This window comes from Haliaeetus leucocephalus, unplaced genomic scaffold (assembly GCF_000737465.1).
Source record: "Haliaeetus leucocephalus isolate CR32 unplaced genomic scaffold, Haliaeetus_leucocephalus-4.0 Scaffold428, whole genome shotgun sequence".
NCBI classification, from domain to species: Eukaryota; Metazoa; Chordata; class Aves; order Accipitriformes; family Accipitridae; genus Haliaeetus; species Haliaeetus leucocephalus.
The window spans coordinates 8,071,470-8,091,201 of record NW_010972864.1 but is presented as its reverse complement, the minus strand read 5'-3'; the positions used below and the strand labels follow the sequence as shown (position 1 = coordinate 8,091,201).

The 19,732-nt window shown below is 35.2% G+C and overlaps 1 protein-coding gene across 1 annotated transcript in view; it reads right to left on the bottom strand.

Moving 5' to 3' along the window:
* Window positions 1-19,732, bottom strand: part of SNTG1 (syntrophin, gamma 1) — a 166,635-nt gene that overhangs the window by 81,215 nt on the left and 65,688 nt on the right. The window contains exon 10 of the mRNA XM_010574391.1: window positions 18,863-18,992. Within this exon, the coding sequence (XP_010572693.1) occupies window positions 18,863-18,992 (130 nt within the window). The remainder of the gene's footprint in view (window positions 1-18,862; window positions 18,993-19,732) is intronic.

Below are 19,732 nucleotides of genomic sequence, written 5' to 3'. Positions count from 1 at the left end.
AAACTTTAGTCTAATGGCAGCCCTAGTTTGTCTTATCATAGTATTTCTAAATGCCGTTGCAAGCACTGATATGAATATCTTCATTCTATGATAATACAAAAGAATACAAACATGGCTGAAAAGCAACTTAATAGATCAAAGGTGTCTGCCCAACCCATTTGTACCGTCATGCAATGATGACCCTCTCAATGCCTTATGAGTCAACCTATTAGCAAGTACAGCTCTACTTAGCATTGGAAGTTTTCCTTATATCAAAACAGACTCTTTCTGGTTGCAGTTTAAGCCCATTACTTCTCATGTAATCCATCACAGAAACAAAGAAGAAACTGCCTGCTCTTTGTGTAGCTTTTCTAAAGTTGGAACATTATTCTTTTCTTCAGGCTAAGCAGTTCCATTTCACCTTGTGTTTCCTCGCAAGTTCATGCTATTGTCAATGAAGCCAAAGCCCTCTTTGGTGACACTGCTTCTGCACACGAGCACTGTAGGACACTTATCTCCTGCATGACCAGGAGGACTGACTAGCACATTACAACAGCTCTGACCCTTTCAGCCTTCCTCCAAGAGTCTCATAATCGCTTTTGATCTGCTTAGAGTCACGCTGAAATCGGTCATGCCCATATGAATGAGCCGTCCCAGTTAACTGTCGTTTGGCTAGATGGCTTTGGCAACATCCCTCAGACTTAAGCTTCTGGGAGACAGAAGGCTGCCCACTATGTTAGGTCCAGTCACTAGACCGAGTTTTTCATCACACACAGGAGTGAGTCACTCATGACCAATACATCTCTTCCTCATGGGAAGGGTGATTATTAATCTCACAGCTTTTCCAGCCTGCCAGGTTTTCATTTTATTTTTTCCCCACTCTGTCATTGGGCTTGAAACTTCAGTTACTGCGGGCAGCATTGTAATGCATCACTGCCTGAGAAGGGAGCATTTCCCTATGAAGACCTGCAAGTAGAAAACTCTTGTTAGCCAGGTTTTCCTCATTCACAGTAGGTGCTATCGTGGATCTTCCTGGCTTGTTGACAATAATCTTATCCACACTCTCTGATTCCAGATTTCACTCAGTTTGACAGCTTTCAAAGCTCTCTACCTACTTCTTAAGAGATTTCACTAGCCTCCACTCCAGTTGAGGCATCCTCTTCCCTGCTCAGCCTTCTTTGGGAAGGGAACTTCAAATCATAACTCCTACAAATTCAGTTTAAGATTTGGATTGAGACATCTATAGTATAGATGGTTACCTTCTAAAGTTTCCACTTTCACCATTAGCAGGTGCTGGAAGAAAAATACTTCATAAATTTATATTCTGATCATCAGTTTGCTCTGTATATGGTACACTTGTTGAAGTTCATTACTTTCCTCATTTTCCTTCCCCCTAAAAGTCCTACTCACAGCTTTTGAGTTGCTTCTTTACTCAGCCACATGGCTCCTTGCCTTTTAGGTCCCTCTTGCCAACCTGGTCTTTTCACTCTGACTTGGCTGAAACTGAATGAGAGGCAGCTCGTTGAAGACTGCAGCTAAATCTATTTTGCTCCTATGCTTCCAGTCTATCAGCAGGCTTCTGACCTTGGCCATGAAGAGTTCACAGTTTGCCAAGGTTTGCATTATTTCAGGACTCCTCACCTTGGTAGAGATAACAACATTTGCAGTTCACACTCTGGCATTTAATAAGACAAAGGGAGTAGTAAAATGGCAGAAGGAATGGGGTATTTTACACAATTATATATAACACATGAGACAATTAACCCTCTTGACAGAACCTAATGCCCTGTAGAAATGTAGCTAGTGATTTTTAAAATACATTTAATACTTATACCATAGCATCTTGGTCTAAATGAATTTCTGCTGGCAAAGTTCAATAAATTGGCCAGTTGCCAGTGGCATAGACAAATACCTTTACCTAAGGCAATGAAGCTAAAGAGGTTTTCTGTAGTCCTTACAGGTATTATATCTTCCTCCACCCCACCACAACCCCAAGTTTGTTTACTTGAGTTTGAGTGGATTAAAAATAAAATTATAGGAACATCTACTCTTTGTTGTATTGTGTCACATTTCACTTTTTCTGTCTAAAAGAATTACACACTTTTATTCTCTTGGAGCGCTCAGGAAGAACAGCAATATTTATGAGACAATTTGGCCGACAGAACCAGATAACAAACTGCTTGTGAGCAAGCTAAAAATATCACCTGGTTACTTAAATAATTTGGTTGACATAATATGAAATAGCTGTTGAGACATTAGGTTCAAATGACAATGAACTAGGTATTAAAACAATTGCTAAATTTGATACTAAAAAAATAATTAAAAATTTTCGTATGTCGCTGTGAGATAGGTATAAACCCCTTAGTTTTTCAGTACTTGTTTCTGCTGAAAGCTTACCATTCATCTGTATAAGTAATAATTTTAAATTTCACTTGAAACACTACAAAGTTTCTCTGTAGTACTTTTGTACTTAAAGGTCATGTCCTCATATTTTGTAAAATACTTCTGGTCCTTCCTTATACACAATGGGGCTCACTGTACTCTGTATTCAGATTAATCACAGACTCACTCTAGCACTGTATTATACTCTGAGCTGTTTTCAATGAGAAACACTTTTGCAATAAAGCTTCTGCATTGCTGTAAGTAGGAAAGACTGGAGTCTCCTTAACCTTCTTTCTCTTAACAAGCTGCTGAGTCATTAGCTTGAAAAGTTCACTTCTTAAGAATGCAGTTCCTTCTACTTATCTCCAATTTCACCTTATAACTAAGAATTCATTGTAGAATACTAAGCAAAAGCCCTCATAAATAAGGGTTTTCTCAAGTATCATCTGGTATTTCTGACAAGGAATGCTCAAATACTGAGCAATACAATCATATACAAGTGTAAAGAGCTGTGTATCTGTGGGACCATGGCTGAAAGGCAGGCCAAGGTGTAGAATATGACAAAGTACCAAGAAGGATAGGGTAAAATTTTTTGCAGAAACCAATTAATTTTCAAGCTCAGACTTTTTTTTTTTTCTTTTTTTAAGAAGTGTGTTAAATACTGAACTACATCTGAGGACTGTTTCAATTTTGACAACAATAATGTTAACTTGAGGTAGTAGTAATAGATGGTATATTTTTCTTGCCTTGGATATGACCTTGTAATCCTCAAACAGGAAGAGTTTTTAATACTTAAGAATCAACATAATTTTCCCCAACCTCTCATGAATTACCAATTTCTTGGCATTAAAAATGACTAAAAGACAAGCACTGAGGCTACTACAAGTAAATTTAAAGACGACTTTTGCTTTACTGTGCATTTCAGACTTGCTTATGAGAAAACTATGAACTTTTATTGAATTTTACTGTGTTATACTTGGCTAACTATCATCTTTGAAAATTTTCAACAGAGAACAAAAAAAGGTAAAACAAATTTCAAATCCATTTAAAAATGACATATATCTGCATGAGTGAGAGTTGTCACATGGTATATAAAGTTCAAGAAACATTCTTAAGATCTTTCATTGAAAGTGCATCTGTGTCAATAGATTTCAGAACAGTAACTCACTAACTGCATTTCAGTAGTAAAAGAGATTGTTGAGTCAAAAAGTATGGATTTTTGCTATATCAATAGTTCTTGTAGTCCAAAGGAAAACATGATGTCATAAGTTAATAAATGCATCTTTTCAAGATACCAACATATGTCATTTTCTCTAAGTTTCAACAATAAAAAACAATATCAAAGGAAGAATCATCCTTATGACACTTAAATTATTGGAATAAATTAATCAAATTATTAATTTTTCCACAATGCCTTCTCTCATTACTCTAGTGAAGTTTTAGTTATCAATCATGGACATCATCTTTCCTGAAAGAAAAAGGTATGGCACACACATGCTCAGAAAATTACTACAGCACTAGAGTTAAAAGAAAAATCAGAAGACAAATTATTCAGCTGAAGTATAATGAACCATGAAGACAGTGGCATGAGTAGAAGAACACAAAAGCTATAATTTACAATAAGTGGAGTGCGTATGTCAGGCTGCAACAAAAACAGATGATGTGTAATGAGTAAAATTGCATGTGGTTACATTGTTATATATTGTCACAATGTGGGAATTAGCTGTATAAACTTGACTTTATTAGAGTAACTATTAAAATCATAATATATATCAGAATGGTGTGTTATTTGGAGAAATTGGAACTGAAAAAAGCAATTAAACACCTGAATAATATCATGCCTATTCATAAAGCATAGGCTGCTGTGAGAGTGTAAGGTCAACGCCCAAGAAGAAAAAAATCCCGAAGAGAAATGAAGGCAGCAATTTCTACATCAAATGTAGAATTACTCTTTCACTATGAGTACTAACTGTTCTTAGCAATAATTAGGTGGGCATTAACACATACAATACAATTTGCAAAAGATTTAGTTTTGAGCTGGTCATGACTGAAAAAAAATAGTAATGAAAAGAAGTCACAGCTATATAAAGACAGTTTTTACCCTGAAACCATATTCATTGGATGTTCTAAGCCACACAAAATTTATCATTTCTACTTTACTATTATTTATTTCACCTAGAAAATTTCTGTACTCGGCAAATGGATTTAGAACAGACGTTTAATCTTTTGTAGCTTATGAGTAATTTAATTAGGACACAGTTGGAATTATAGAGAATGTGTATATTTAAAACTTTTCTTGTTAATGTATAACTAGTCCACTGTCTGGTCTCTAATGTGTTCCGACATTATTCAAGATTGTGTCACACTTATAAATGGTGACAATCATCTGTTTACAACTGACCTTTTGAGTAAATTCTGATCCAAAAGAGCATTCAATACTTTGACTTTCTTGTCATTGTCTAAAAAAAATTTTCTTTTCAATATGCAGTGAACCAACCCTTTCCTTGGCCTCTCTGTCATCACCGGTGTATGTCAAAACTATTTCTTTTCACCTTTAATGCTTCCCAGATGAGGAAATCTCATCTAGTCCTACCACCTTTCTGGTTCCACATAATCATGTGACACTTCCTGAGCCGACTCTTAATAACAAATTCTACTCTGATATTTCTTTCCTCTGTTTTAGGTTAATGAAGGATTCATTGTGTAGCTATGTCTCTTCTTGCACTTTCTTTTCTTTCCAGTGGACTAGTAGAGTATGCATCTTACAGAAAATATGGCTATCTATTGATTTTTGTTTATACAAGTATTCATAAATGAAAGTGTAAAAAAAGTTCTTTAGTACTGGTAAGACTGTATTGGTAGACTCCCCTGTGCTCTACAGGAAATATTACTGAAATAACAGTAGTAAACAGAGCAACAGAGACAAACAGTAAAAAGAACTGTGAAGAAGCCAGTGACAGACTGATAAAAAGAGTGATGGTGTTGAAAATAATCCCATTTTTAGTATTAACTTTTCTTGTCTTCTAATGCTTAGAATAGAAGACACCAACATGCAAAAAATGTAAGATTTTTTTTTTTTTTTTTTTTTAAGCTGAAAGGCTAATGTTTCTGGAGCTGAAGGTTTCTTGTCTATTCAAATCCAAAACAAAAGAACATGCCTCAGACTTGTAGGTCTGATCAGATAAAAACGACATGGCCAGTGGAGCTACACAGACCAGTAATGTGGCAAGTTGATTTTTTTATTATTTGCTGATGACTTGGTCAAGATGCAATCTGCCTTCTAAGTCACTCCATTGTAAAGAATGAATGGTATTATAACCAGGAGCAAGTGGGAAGCTTCTGTGAGTCTGTCTTTAGGGTTTAAAAAAAATGCAAGAATAAAATGCAAAGCTGTGATTTTTTTGTGATTTGTTCTATGAACTTACAAAGGTAAATGAGAAGCGGGTTTTGGATCAGAAGACTAAATAGAGGTCAGACAGTCATAACTGCTTTAAGCTAGGTTTGGCTTGCAACCTATTCAGCTATGTAAATGGCAACTTAATTTACTGGTAGAACCATCTGCAAGCCTCAGAGAGTTCTAGTTGCTATCCAAACCTAGGGACTATTCTCTTTTTTATTTAAATTGCATATAATATTTTCCTGTCTTCTGCTTATTACATTGTGAGATGAAAATGCTATTTATGGTTACTGTTTGGTAAATGACTGTGCTAATCTCCATACCACTGCAGCAAGAGTAGCTAGCTTAACTGAGGTGCAGGCATACTTTGCTAAATAGTCAGGAGAGGTATACTATCTCGTTAGGCAAATAACTAAAAATAATCTGTTTAAAAAAACTTGTCAAGACCCTTTTAGATTTTTTTTTTCTATAGTATTTTAAAATTTATAGATTATGTTTATACAGCAATATCAAGATCCATTTATGTTAATCTGGTGCAAAAGGAAATAATTCTAATGTTAAAAATGCATACAGACTATAATTTATCAATTATTTGAAGAGGAACTGAAAAAGAATGTTTAGCTCCACAACTCCGTAGGGGTTGTGTCAGCCTAAGAATATATTTCTTCTTGTGAAACACCCTATTTATGATGTAAAAAACCCCTTTAAAATTAATAATGCAATAATGCTACTGTTACAAAATGAGGCAAACATTTAAATAGAATGCATACACTATTAAACTACAAGTTTATGAGTAGCCTGTGTTTTTATGCCTGGCAAAGAACAAAACAAGTGGTAAAAAGAATATATTCACTCCCTCTAGCAAGTGCATAATATAAAAATATATAAAGCTGAATGACACTGCTCACTGCTGAAAGCCCAAACATCTATGTAGTCATTGTTTGCTTGTATAATATTTAATAATAAAGCTAATGTCCTTCAAGATTTACTTCTTATTTGCATTTGCATTACTATGACTCCTCTTACATTAATAATCTTCAAGAGTTTCTCTGCAGACATCTGGAGTACCTCAGGAAAACTCATGAGGAGAAAAATCTTTGTGACACCTCAGAATTTCTCATGGAAGTGACTAATAACATTAGTACAGCAAAAAGGGAATCTGAAACAGTAAAACAGGTGTCTGAATGTCAGTTTCTTTTGTTTCTTTGGCAGTATCTTGCTTCATGAATGGTCTTAATTGAAATTATAGTCACGATTCAGTGGACATTTTCCAATAAAATCCAAAATTTTCCCCCAAAATAAGTACCACATATGAGAAAAGGAGTATTTTCTTCTTTCTGAATAAAATAGTAAAGTAATACAATGGACACTCGTAGGAGTTCTTCTAAATCTACACAGCAGCTATAGGTTAGTATTCCAGTGAAGAAATATTAAGAAATGTCCAGTAAAACTTGTCTTTTCCCTATATGATAATAAGGCTATTATTTTCTCCGGGTACATCTGCACCTGGGAAGGGAAAGCAGCAGCCACAATGAATATGAAGGCAAACAGGAAAAGGAAAACAACCAATATTTTCATTTACGCCCTTTATTCAGCAATGACTGAGTCCATTGCTCATAAAGAAAAAACACATTTTGCATCAACCTGGCTTCCCCAAAGCAATGTGGGCTAGTTTTGCAGTAATAATTATGCCACAACTTAAGAAGCCTCAGCACTCCAAAATAGTAGGAAACACCTCCTATGATGTGAGAGCATGTCAAGAAGCATGGATTTTAATTTGATCTCAAAACCCGACAGACATTCTCATTAGTTTTCAAAACTTTTGTGGATTGCTAAGGAAGATCTAAGAAGACAGAAGAAGGGAAAAGGGTAAAGAAGGCTCATCTGACTCCAACATTCACAAATATAGAAAATCCCCAGTTGCTCAGCTGAAGACATCTATATGAGGCCTGTTTTTGCTGATCTTTCTCTTTTATGGCAAACTTGGCTGCAGAAGTTTGTGCTGACTTTTCTTCTCCTGCCTGTATATCCAGCCTATGTTCCCAGCCTCTTAGTTGTGCTAGAAGAACTGCTTGGGGGATTGCACTGTTTACGAGATTAGTGAACTGAGTTGGGTTAAAAAATCTGCAAACATAAAAGCTGCACTGTAGTATGGGTAGTGAAGTGTCTGTGTCCGGTCTGGTTGTGGTAGGTAATACCAGAGTACCCACTCACGATACGGGACATACGGACATCCTCAGACTGAAGGAGAGAAGCACATACCTGCTGCACTTAAGCAATACTCCTACTGGATGAACCCTACCCGATACAGCCTAGGTGAGAGCCCTGCCTCCTGCTCAACAGCATTGGCATGAATTTCACAGGTGGCTCAATGGACAGCAAAGAGAACAGTCTCTGGAAGGTGGAGCAGAGCCTCAGCCCTGCTCTGTCTCCGGACACCCTTCGGCCAGGGTGAGACAGATGGCACCAGCCCTGCAGGCTGAGTAGCACGGGGAGCTCCTGTCTCTCATGTCACAGTGACTCTTCTTACCTGTAGGCTACTATGCTAAAGTACAGTCTTGCCATTTCCTATTAGAAGTGGGAGAGGTAGGTACTTAATTCAAGGAGATTTAATTACCCTCTGGAGATGTCTGCATTCTTTATATAGTTAATGGGATAGAAGTAAGTGCCTAAGTTAGGAGGACTGGTTCACTTTCTTCAAGTCTTAAAGACATTTTCTTCTATCCATTGACTATGTAGGGAGTTTGGGTGGAGAGGAGCTTGCCTTCTCAGGGACAAACACCTAACAATTCTGTGAGATCACTCAATTTAGCTAAATTAGATTGAATTCCTACGTTTTTACAAAAAAGTAGTTATAAAAAGAGAAGTATAGTTCCTTGGCAATCAGGTGAACTTCTAAAACTCCTTTGACAATGTTAAATCAGCTGAATTATGTGAGAAGCCACAGCATGTTGACACACCATAGGAAGTTTTTCATCCTTTTCATTACCTTAGGAAATAAACACAATAAAAATAATATTTTCTGCTTGGCAGGTAACAGATTCTTCCCCGGAGAAAACTGCCATAAGTTTGCGTGATCATTCACCAACAGACTTATGAAAATTTTTGGAATCTGGACATATACTATTTTACTCTGCTTTTTTATTAAGACTCCTTGTCTGTACAAACAGGAAACCTATGAAACGTGCAAATAAATCACCTCTACATAGATTAGTTGCACATATTCAAATCTACCTCTGAACAACTAGATCTAAAGAAAAAAATCACTTTATCCTGTTATTTAAATGGTCAGTGTGTTATTGACACAATGGGCTACAAAAATACTTTTTACTGATCTTCTATGTGGTTTCAGTGCATCACACTGGAAGAGTAGTAGAATACCTATAAGTAATTTGAAATGGAAATAAAGTTTGTCTTATGACATTTGAAAAGCAGCCTCATGACTAAAACTGGAATTTATCATGCTAAAGAGCTAAATTGTGTATCTACATTGATCTTCCATCATCTTTCTGCTAATATAGCTAAAAGTCAGTGTAAGGATTAACAGGCATCAAGTTCTTCCTCGGTTGCATTTTATGTTGTATTTTATGATACTGAACCATTAAGTAGTCACAGGTGAGATGAACAGGCATTCTTTAACTACCTGGTTACCTCCTTTCCAGTAGTGTTTCATGATTTCCTCATACTCTATATCTAAAAGTTAGTGACTACCTTTCCTATCACAGTAGATCTCATATCAAAATAGAATTTAGGAACCCAGTATGTACACTTTAGTCATAAAGTGCTTCTTGACGACTACCCAGACATAACTGATAACTGGCTCATAAAAAAAAAATAAAATTGGAGAATAAAGTATTGATTACCTGCATCAAATATAAAAATGTGAAGTCATTTTAATATGAATCAAATATAGGTGATTAATACCTTCTGAGACATTATTCCATATAGCAAAGGATTGCAAGTTTGATTTCAGAAAGAAATGAAGCAACAAAAAATTTTTTTATACATTTTTCATGGATTTAATATATTTTTCCTTCTTAATATTTAACACCTATTAAATCTTATTCTCTGTGTACATATTTGTATGTATATGTACATATATACATACACATACCCCTAACATTAAAGCACTTCTTTTTTTCCCTTAGTCTTAAGGATAGGGTTTAATTCTATGATCTAATACTGTTCTTTTCCCAGGGTGAAATAACCCTGATGAAATTCAGGATTCTATGAAGAACACTGTGTCTTTGGGAACTCTGTTTCCCATATTAGCAAAGTTCAAAGTTACATGTATTGAAGAATCGGGACAAATCCAGAAAAGCAAAAAGCTCCTCATGTTTAAGGCAGCTACATTCCCCAACAAATCTATTTTTATCCACTCTTTGCCAGCAAGTTCCTAAATTAATTCAAGAAAACTATTTAAACTAAATATTTGAATTTATGAACAATAACTTTTATAGGATTCCTAACCTGAAACACTATCAGAAAGGGCAGAAAATCAGGCAATTGCAAAGAAGTCAAAGGAAGCTGTGCTTTATGTTACTTCTTAAGTAAGTTAGGGTTATTTAAGATCAAAGTTGTCTTAAGTGATTCCATAAATGGAGTAAAGAAAATTTTCCTTTGTTTCACTGTACTACAGTTCCAGATTGGTACAATTAGGAAACTACCTTTTCGTCACCTTGTAAAATTGTTCAAAAATATTTTGAAACAATTATTAAAAAAAAAAAAGAAAAAAGCAGAAACCTCTCATATGGTCATTATAAACAGTTCAAAAAGGTAAAAATCCCCAAAGGAATTCAATATAACAATTCAAAATAACAATTTTTCAATGCAGTAAGTCACAGAGTATGATGCATTGAGAAATGAGAATGAAACAAGGTGCTTCTCTCTCAATTTTTCAAGCCTGACTTCACGACCTCAATGATAGTTTTTGAAATAAGTTTTGTATGTAATTACCTCATTTTCTTAAATAACCAGACTGGTGGGAAAAAACCCCAAACAACCCTGCAATCAAGTTGATATCCACATAGGCGATCAGCACAATTTCAGACTTTTCAGACTTTCCCCACAGATAGCTGCTACTTAACCGCGCAAGGTATTTTTAGGAGATAAGAAACTTGTCACAGACTTTCATAACATGTTTTGTCAGCAGAGAAATGGCAAGTCTGAAGGATTTGGGGCTCATTTCCTCTGCAGCACATTCTACCCAGTGGTCATCTGTTGCTTTGCCTATTTCCCTGTCAGCTGGGCTTGTTTGTCCCAACCTCCTGAAACTGTCCCAGAATGACTGAAATTCCTGTCTTCTCCCCCAGCTCTCTGCCTCTTCCTTTGAGTCCGTTCTCTTCCTCAGGCGAATGTAAGCTGTGCACTACCTGAATGCGCTGGATGTCTACGACACTTTATGAAGCAAGACAACCAAATGGAGAAAGTGCTTTCAACACATTAGCCTACTAATAATGTATTCCCTGAGGTGTTTTATGGCTTTTTGAGTCCATTTCAATTACTTTTACTTCTTTTTTTTTTTTAATTGGTTGTTGAAGAAAGACAAAACTTTTGATGTAGCCACCTTTTAGAAGTATATTTTAAAACTGAGTAAGAGGAAAGGGATGTGAAACAAGCTAACCTTGCTTTAAAATACAAATAAAGATATTCATGTTTGTTTTTTTTTTTTTTTAAGACAGCAAAGAGGAGGGATATAAAAAGAAAGGTTATTACTGCCTAGCCTCCCAGTTCCCAGTTGCTGTTTAATCAACAGCAGTTTGTGATTCAACAGTCACTTTCAACACACTCTTGCTTAAAATAAACCAATTGTGGAATATCGAACAGTTTACTGCACAACAAAACCTAGGTTAAAGTAGCTGGAAGTCTCCAATGGCTACTGAAAGGGCAGCTTGGCATTTTGGCAGGAAAGGGCAACTTATAATGAGTACTTTCTTTTTCCATGTGCTACCTCTCTGCAAAAACCTAAGTGGCTTACCTGAGTTCCCAGTTAGACTGCTCCTCTGCTCCTACTTCCTTTATTCTTGTCAATGTTTCTTTGCCACTTTAAATCAGTGAAGAGAATTTTTTTTTTCCTTAATTACAGGTTCCTTGCTGCCTTTCACCAGTGTGGGATGTTGAGAGCAAGTATGACATCCCTCCAAACTGTCTTGTAACTAAACAGATTATAGTCTTTATTACAGTGTGTCAACTTAAGCCTTCAATACTAACTGAATGAAGGAAGAGAAAAAGTCTCAGAGCTTAATATAAATCCTACATAGATTAAATAATGTATTGAATATTCTGATGTTTTGCTTTTATTTAAATACCAGTGCAAGGCTACAAATTAATTTGACTCCATACAAAATTGCGTCAGTCAGATAAAGTGCAGGAATTTTTTTGCTGTGTGACAGCATCATATATAAAACTGAAAAAATATTCTCTCTGCAATAACATGACTTTCTTTTTTAAGGCTTATATTTAACAGGTAAATCGTGGTTCTTCTGTTTGAAGAATATTTTAAAAGAAGGGCTTTTGATTTTACTGTCTCTAAAGACATTGTTTCTCTTAAATTGTATTTTAGAGCTCTATAGTGGTAATTTATAGTAATACAGATGGTAATATTTTTATTAGATATTATTGAATACTAGAAGACTTGTGATGGAATGTACAGCAAAACTGGAAAGATATTATTAAAAATAGCATTAATAGATTTAACATTTGGGAGAAGTTTGGTACAGAAAGGTAATTTTATTTAATTTGAAAAGCTATCGTGACTAATTGAAGTTTACAATGTATATTCCAAATCAAGACTGCAAAAGTGCATGTCTTAATTATGAGTGCTGTCACCATAATCAGAATGTGTCACAACAAATGCTCCAACTATGAAGACAGAAGTTCCTTGCTACAGGTTTCCCAGATAAGGTGACTATTCTGGAAAAAATACTCTGGAAGAAATATTTCTCAAAGAAATATTCTTTTCTTGCACTGTTTTCCTGACCTGCCACATGCTAGACATGGTCCTTTAAACTCAGATACAATATAAAAGTGCAGATGAAACACAATGGAGTAACAGCAATACAGTTTGGCTTTGGCAAGACTTAAGTTTTCTTTGCAGCTAAATCAGTACACCCAAAAGGATATAAAATATCCCACAATTCTTCAGTCAACAAGGTACAGGCAACAAGTTAGTGAAATAAGACATGCAGAAAATTGCCCAAAATGTAAGTAAATATGAGATGAGGTCATATGTATGACTTAATAACAGTGACATAGAAACAGATGTGGTTTTAAATGTCAGGCTGGTAACATCCTATGTTAAAAAAAAGGGAGAAAAACCAGGAGAGATTTGATTTATGTAATTTTGATGCTGCACTGACTACATTTATTCACTTAGATCTATGTGCCTTAAGAGAACCATATATGGAAAAAAAATGGCAGCAGTATGTTACAAGTGTATGCAGTTCTGAGTTTTAAATTTTCCTACAGAGACTTAAATATCAGTACTGGAATGACTACCTCTATAGGCTTCCTTTTACAAGGTCAAGAATGGGATGCAGAATAAAAAAATCTAAGTGTCAGAACTCTGTAAACACCTGAATGCCTAATATTGCATAAAAAATAGTTGAATGTACATTTATTTGATAATGTCCAATTTATCTGAGTAGTTCTGTCTTGGGAAAAGTAAATCATTACTTTGTAAAGTAAATGCAAAAAATATTCTATTAGTAGTATTTTGAAGACTTCCTATAATCCTTTCTTGCTTTGGTCTTCATTTCACAAGGCTTTCAACTTCTAAATTATAGACAGCATTTGTTTTTTGCACTACCACAGAATATACCACTGTGTGAGGTTTGAAACTAATGTTGATCTTTTTGGATCTGCTCGAAACATGTGTAGCTTAGTAACCAACAAAAAGTTAAATATTATTGTAAGACACAATTCACAGGGCATTTAAGAGCATAAAATCCCTGAAAATTCCAAAATTACTAACATCAGACTATTCTGATGGTCTGCCATGGTATTTCAACTAAGAAATTAAAATGTGATATCTGTTCACTTCATATGAGTGACATTGATTTATTCACATAATATAACATTCCACAGTATGTTCTTACTGGTGGTAGCATCCACCAGAAAAATGAAACATGTACTATTAATTTATTTCAATACCTTACTAAACACTGAATGTAGTCCAGTAATATTTTATTATTCCCACAAGTGGAACAAATCGTATTATTCTAATTGTTTTTTTTTCTCCTGTTTTGTACTTCTTTCCTTTCCCTCTACCCAGTGAGTTACAGAACCCCTATACAATTACCCAGACTTCAGCATAGTAAAGATAAGGTATTATTGTTCTCTTTTCTCCAGTGAGAGTGAGGACAAATATATTTGTCCTTTTAGTAGCAGTTTCTTTCATTAGGTATTACATTTTAAGCATATGATTAAAACCATGATTTCAGTTGAACTTCTGAACTCTGTTCAAAATAAAGGCTTAAGTTCAGGAAAACACATGCATTGTGCCAAACTCATACTCGGTTTGTAGACTTCTTAATCCTACTGCTTTCACGCTATTGTCATACTTCCACCATCAATGTATGTGTGCCTTATTAATTTCACAAATACATGTTATTTTACCCAGAAAATGTACCATGATGGAATAAAGTGAAGTTACTGTGAACTAAATCTTGCCAGATCTTATAGGTATTCTCAAAATAAATTTAAAACTAACTTTTTGTCACCTCCTGCTTGGCAACCTTACCTCAGTTGCCTGTCATTCCTGTCTGATGAAGTTCATGTTGTTTCTTCTCTATCAAGTGCTAGCTTCAAGGTAAGAAGCACAAATGTGCTATTGTTGCAGTGGGAACAGAAGGGAAAAGAAGTATCATTGCACTCACTATACGAAAATCTGCCACAGAGAAAGCAATGGGCAAAAGTGACAAATATTGAGTCAAGAGGATAAATTCCCAAAGACTCTATTATATCCTAGAAGATGCTAACTGCAATGTATTTTTTTATTATTCTTTTGTCATGAAGACCTAAAGATTCTGTCTTTTTTTTTTTTGTCTTTTTTTTCTTGTCTTTTTTTTTTTTTTTTTTTGGCAGCACTTGAATAGAATCTTGTGGCACCCAAATAATTTTCAATTGAATCAAGTTTGAAAAAGACCTTGGGTAAAATCTCACCCTTGCTAAAACCATTAAAAATTTTGCCTTCAAGTCCCTTGAAAATTGCACCACATAAATTAGGGATGTATTGGCAACAGTGGATCTTTATAGTCCTTTTTTTGGAGTATTTTCTTAGACTCTTCCAGAGCGTAGTTTCTTTAAAAGTTATGTGACCTATTGGATACTGTCATCATAGAATTCTTTATCAAAATAGATGGCAAAGAATAGAAATCAGTATCAAGTACAACAGAAAGTAATACAGTTTAAAAGTTCATGGTAAGGCCAATAGTTCATAGCTGATTTGGAACAGCAGAACTGAAAATTCCTAGTTGGAGCATGGGTAAGAAAAGGTAGAAGCAGCAGCTTGTTCCCTTTCTAATCATCTTTGGCCTGCCATCAAAACTGGCAACAAAAAGAGGTAAAACCCTTTTCTACCCCATCAACTCATAGAGGAATTAGAGTTCCCAAGTATAGGTTCAATTTAACATATTCAGATTTCAGCACATGAACTTCAGTTTCAGGATTGCCTAGACTGAACTTTGGGTTTAATATAACCCCTTTGGTTTTTGAGGTTATTGCTAAAACTGATGAATTTTAACACAAATGTAGCTCAAGTGACTCAAGGTGGAGGGGAACCCATCTTCAGAAATAAATGGTCTTTATGGATTCATCACATCAATTACAGTGTGATATTAAGTCACTTCCAACAGTGCATTTCTATAGTATGCACTTTGGTTGCATACCAATATGCAAATCAATCCATGTTTTGTAATTTTAAAGGGATGTATTTCATCTCATATGTAATCTTTCCATGGTTTCTGGGGAACTAAAGAAAACAAAATTAGAAGTATCCCTCTCAGTATTCTACAAACAGTGGGGGACACTAGTTCTAATTTACTGAATATGAAGAAAAAGAGTGCATACCTGAAGTCTGTCTTTTGATGAAAATTTGAAATGAAGTCAACTAGATCAGTCAGCATATTGATATTTTTATTTAATGTCTTCTTTAATAGAATAATTTTCTGTATCTCTGCATTAAAACAGTAACTACCTTGTTGCATAATACAAGTTTTCTCTCACACTGTAAAATGATTGATAGTCTAACCACTGCATGCAAAATATGTTTGCCTGCAGACACCATCTTCCAGCCGCCATTACGTATATTCAGTTAGCAACACTGCCTTTCAAATCTGATGATGTCAAGACATTTTGGTTCTGCTTCTACTCCTGCCTTTTTGTTATCTTCTTGCTCTCTAGTAGATACAGGCTACACTGGTGATTCTGCAATTGAGTCACATCACCTTTGTGTCAGATGTGGACATATTAGATCATGACAGAAGAGATTTTGACATTATCCTTCTAAAAATTTAATTGAACTATAGACTCAAACATGAGATTTCAGAGCCAGGGATTCATATTTCACAACTGTAAGATACATATGGGAACACAGGGAGAAAAAGCCGTGTTATTGACACACACATTTCTGGGGTTTGAACCATCATATGATTTTTTTTCTGCCAGCTTGTGTATGAAAAAGTGAAATAATTCAGATTTTCTGATTGAGACTAGTATGCTTTTTGTCAAAATATCCAGGCATTTCTTTGGCAGATTTATTCAGAGAAACTCTCTCTGGCCCCTCAAAGACACCAGTGACAGGATATACATATCTCCTTAGGTATTGAAGTCTGAACTCACCACCCTAAGGTCCCTTACCAGTCAAAGGAAAGAAAGACATGTCCCGAAGGAATTAATCTCATCATAAAACAGATGTCGAAAGTAAATCATAAGGATCACTCTTCAGATGTTCTGCTTTAAGACATCAAAAGTTAGGCAAGATAAATCCCACCCAAATCGACAGAGTCCAAACTTGATACACTGGTAAAGGAAATGCTTTCAGAAACAATTCAGGTTTTATAGTCTTGTTTTCATCTGCTTCCTTCCTTCCTTTTTCAAAAGGGAGACGTGAGAAGGAGCATGTAAGTTAACATTTCTATGAGCTACAAGGTATTTAAATGTAACAAATTATTTTCCATAATCCCTAGATAGAAATAAGAAGTTAACTGAAACTAAAAATCAGTCAATTTGTCCAAAAGTTCAAATAAAATCCTATACTCTCTTTGTTTCTTTGGTATTGGATGCCAAAGTAAGGTATAATGACTGTGACTAAATGCCTCTCAGAGGAAAAATGCTAACATCAACAGTATGTGTATGTCAATAACCATCTTGTAAAGAAAGAAAATACAGGGACCTCTAATCACATCTAATCATTGTTCTGAGCAACAGTTTGGGTTTTTTCCCCTCTGTGTTTCTAATGTTTCTTATATGAAGTTATCACATATGCTGTCAAATAATGAAGTCTTTCTGGCAACTGACAATTTAAAAGAAAAGTATACTACAGAAAAGACAGTCTCATTGGTTTCCATAAATTCATATGGGCCATGAACAATTAGGACAGTTCTAAAAATAGATTAATGGATAATTGTCATAAGACCTAACTTTCACAGTTACTTTACAGGATGTCTTTGGGATAAAGTAAACACAATGTTTGGCATAATAGTTGCATAATTTACTATTTCCATTTTATAAAACATCAGATACATTGTTGCTGTATTTGATGGAAACTACTGTAGAATTATAAACTGTACTCATTTTTAAACTGAAAATATATCATGTAACAACAGTGCATTACCAAAATTCAAGTTACACTAAGCAACCATAATTACAGACTCATCAGAGCTACATAAAGCATTATCAGATAAAGTTTGGGTGCATCTATCTATTGTTATAAGTAAATGCACTACTTTAGGTAGCAAGAATCATTAATAGTCTGAATTAAAGATGGCAAGAGAAAAAACCAGCACCCTCATTTCTCAGGATGCCTAGTGAGACAAGGAGGGTTCTATACAGCAACAGCATTGTAAGGATGAATAAATAGCCATAAAGCTGGCTTGTACTGCGTGGAAGCTTGCAGATGGTGGATGAATTCATGTCTGTCACGTTTTTATAATACAATGACTTTTACATATTGCTGCCAGATGGAACATAGTTTTGCATCTTGAATATAAATCTCCAAGAAATACAACTTCCTTCAATGTGTTCCCTGTATTTGAAACAAAAATAAATTCAGAGGCAGGTTTGGGAGGCTAAAGCAGATTTAAGGAAATCTGAGAGAATATAAATTAAATCCTCAAGGGCTTCCTTGTTATAACTCAGTTCAAAATAATGGAGTTACCCATGTGTTCTGTATTTTTTTAGGAAAAACAGGAAAGGTATCATATAGTCTTCTACAGGAAAAACTGCATGTCATCTATCAAATGCAAAATACATCCTAGGCAGGTCCAGAAGACCTTTCAATCGAACTTACTAGTAGTTTGGCAAAACTTTTGCATAACATTTATTCTTGCTTCAATAAAAAGAGATATCTATCCCACAAGATCAGATCATAAAAGTACACTGCATGAAGCATAAATGCATTTAATCTTTGCTGATATTGAACATCTGTATCTATACCAGAGAAGCACCTTGCCATTCTCCTTGTGTTAAATGATACCTAAACAGACCTAATATCTAATTCAGACCTGATTACACCAGTCTTTATATAGATGTGCTTTCTCAAACTATCAAGAAAGTACAGAATTTTTTTCTTTTATATATGCTTACCCATCACACCTGGCTTTCTCCTGTGTGCCTGGTCTTTGTTTCTAATCCTAGCTGGTATTGCTAAGAAGCGAACAACTGATAGCAATGAAGTGAACTATATGACTGTAGGGGAGAATAATTTCCCATTCAATGATTTCTCACAAAGTCTGATTTGATGACAAACTTGAGTTGACTTCCCTCAGACAGCCTCAAGCGTTGTTTATATGCAGATAATTCTTTGTGTGAACCCATTAGGCTTTTATGACAGTTATAATCACGTATGATTGGGAAACCTTCTGGCTTACTTGGATCCATACTTACATTGTGCTTTGTGAGGTTGGAAATGTTACTCGCTATTGCTTGTAGCCAGTCAATACAGTCTTCAGCAGAGAGACACTGAATTATTCCACTGCAAACCCCATCCACAGCAATTACTTGGAACGCATTTTGCCTATAGACATGTCATAACAGATCAGGTCAGAAGAAATTTTCATCTGTTCTAGCATATCATCTTAAAAATACTTGTAGAAATGCTTTTCTTTCAACTACAATGAAGGTCAGCCACTGAACACTGATAAATTGCTGGTTTTCCTGTTTTACAAATACCTGACATATTAAAACAATCATGCTAAAAGGTCAACTCAGACTATATTAAGTTTCCATAAAGCTATAAAAAAATTCCATAGACAGAACCTTGACCAACACTGCATGACTTCAGAAACTAAACAAGTGAAATAGCTGATGCATACCAAAGAGTTAATACTTTAATACTGCAGATTACAGAGAAGGAAAGTGTACACTGGACACTGTAGGCAACCATTTGTGAAATTCAGTGGAACACCAGTACCTTTTTCTCAACAACTTTTGTTTCATTTTTCTAATACATTGTTTAAACACAGTAAGATTCCTGTCTGGATACCCCTTGTTGGCTGCTCTTGGTTATAAAATTTTGATCCTCTTCTAAACTACTGATAGAAAAGCTGGAGAATTAAAAATCAATCAGGTGGCATTAATGATTTTTCCAATTGCATTTCTGACTATAGAATCATTAGCAAAATACACTGGAATGCCAAGAGATATCCAATGACAAAAGCAGTGGCCACCTGGGTGCCTCTACCCTAGCACCTATCTGGGCACCTACACAATAATCTGTCATGCATTATAGACTGCCTTTCCACAGCTGAGTGCTGA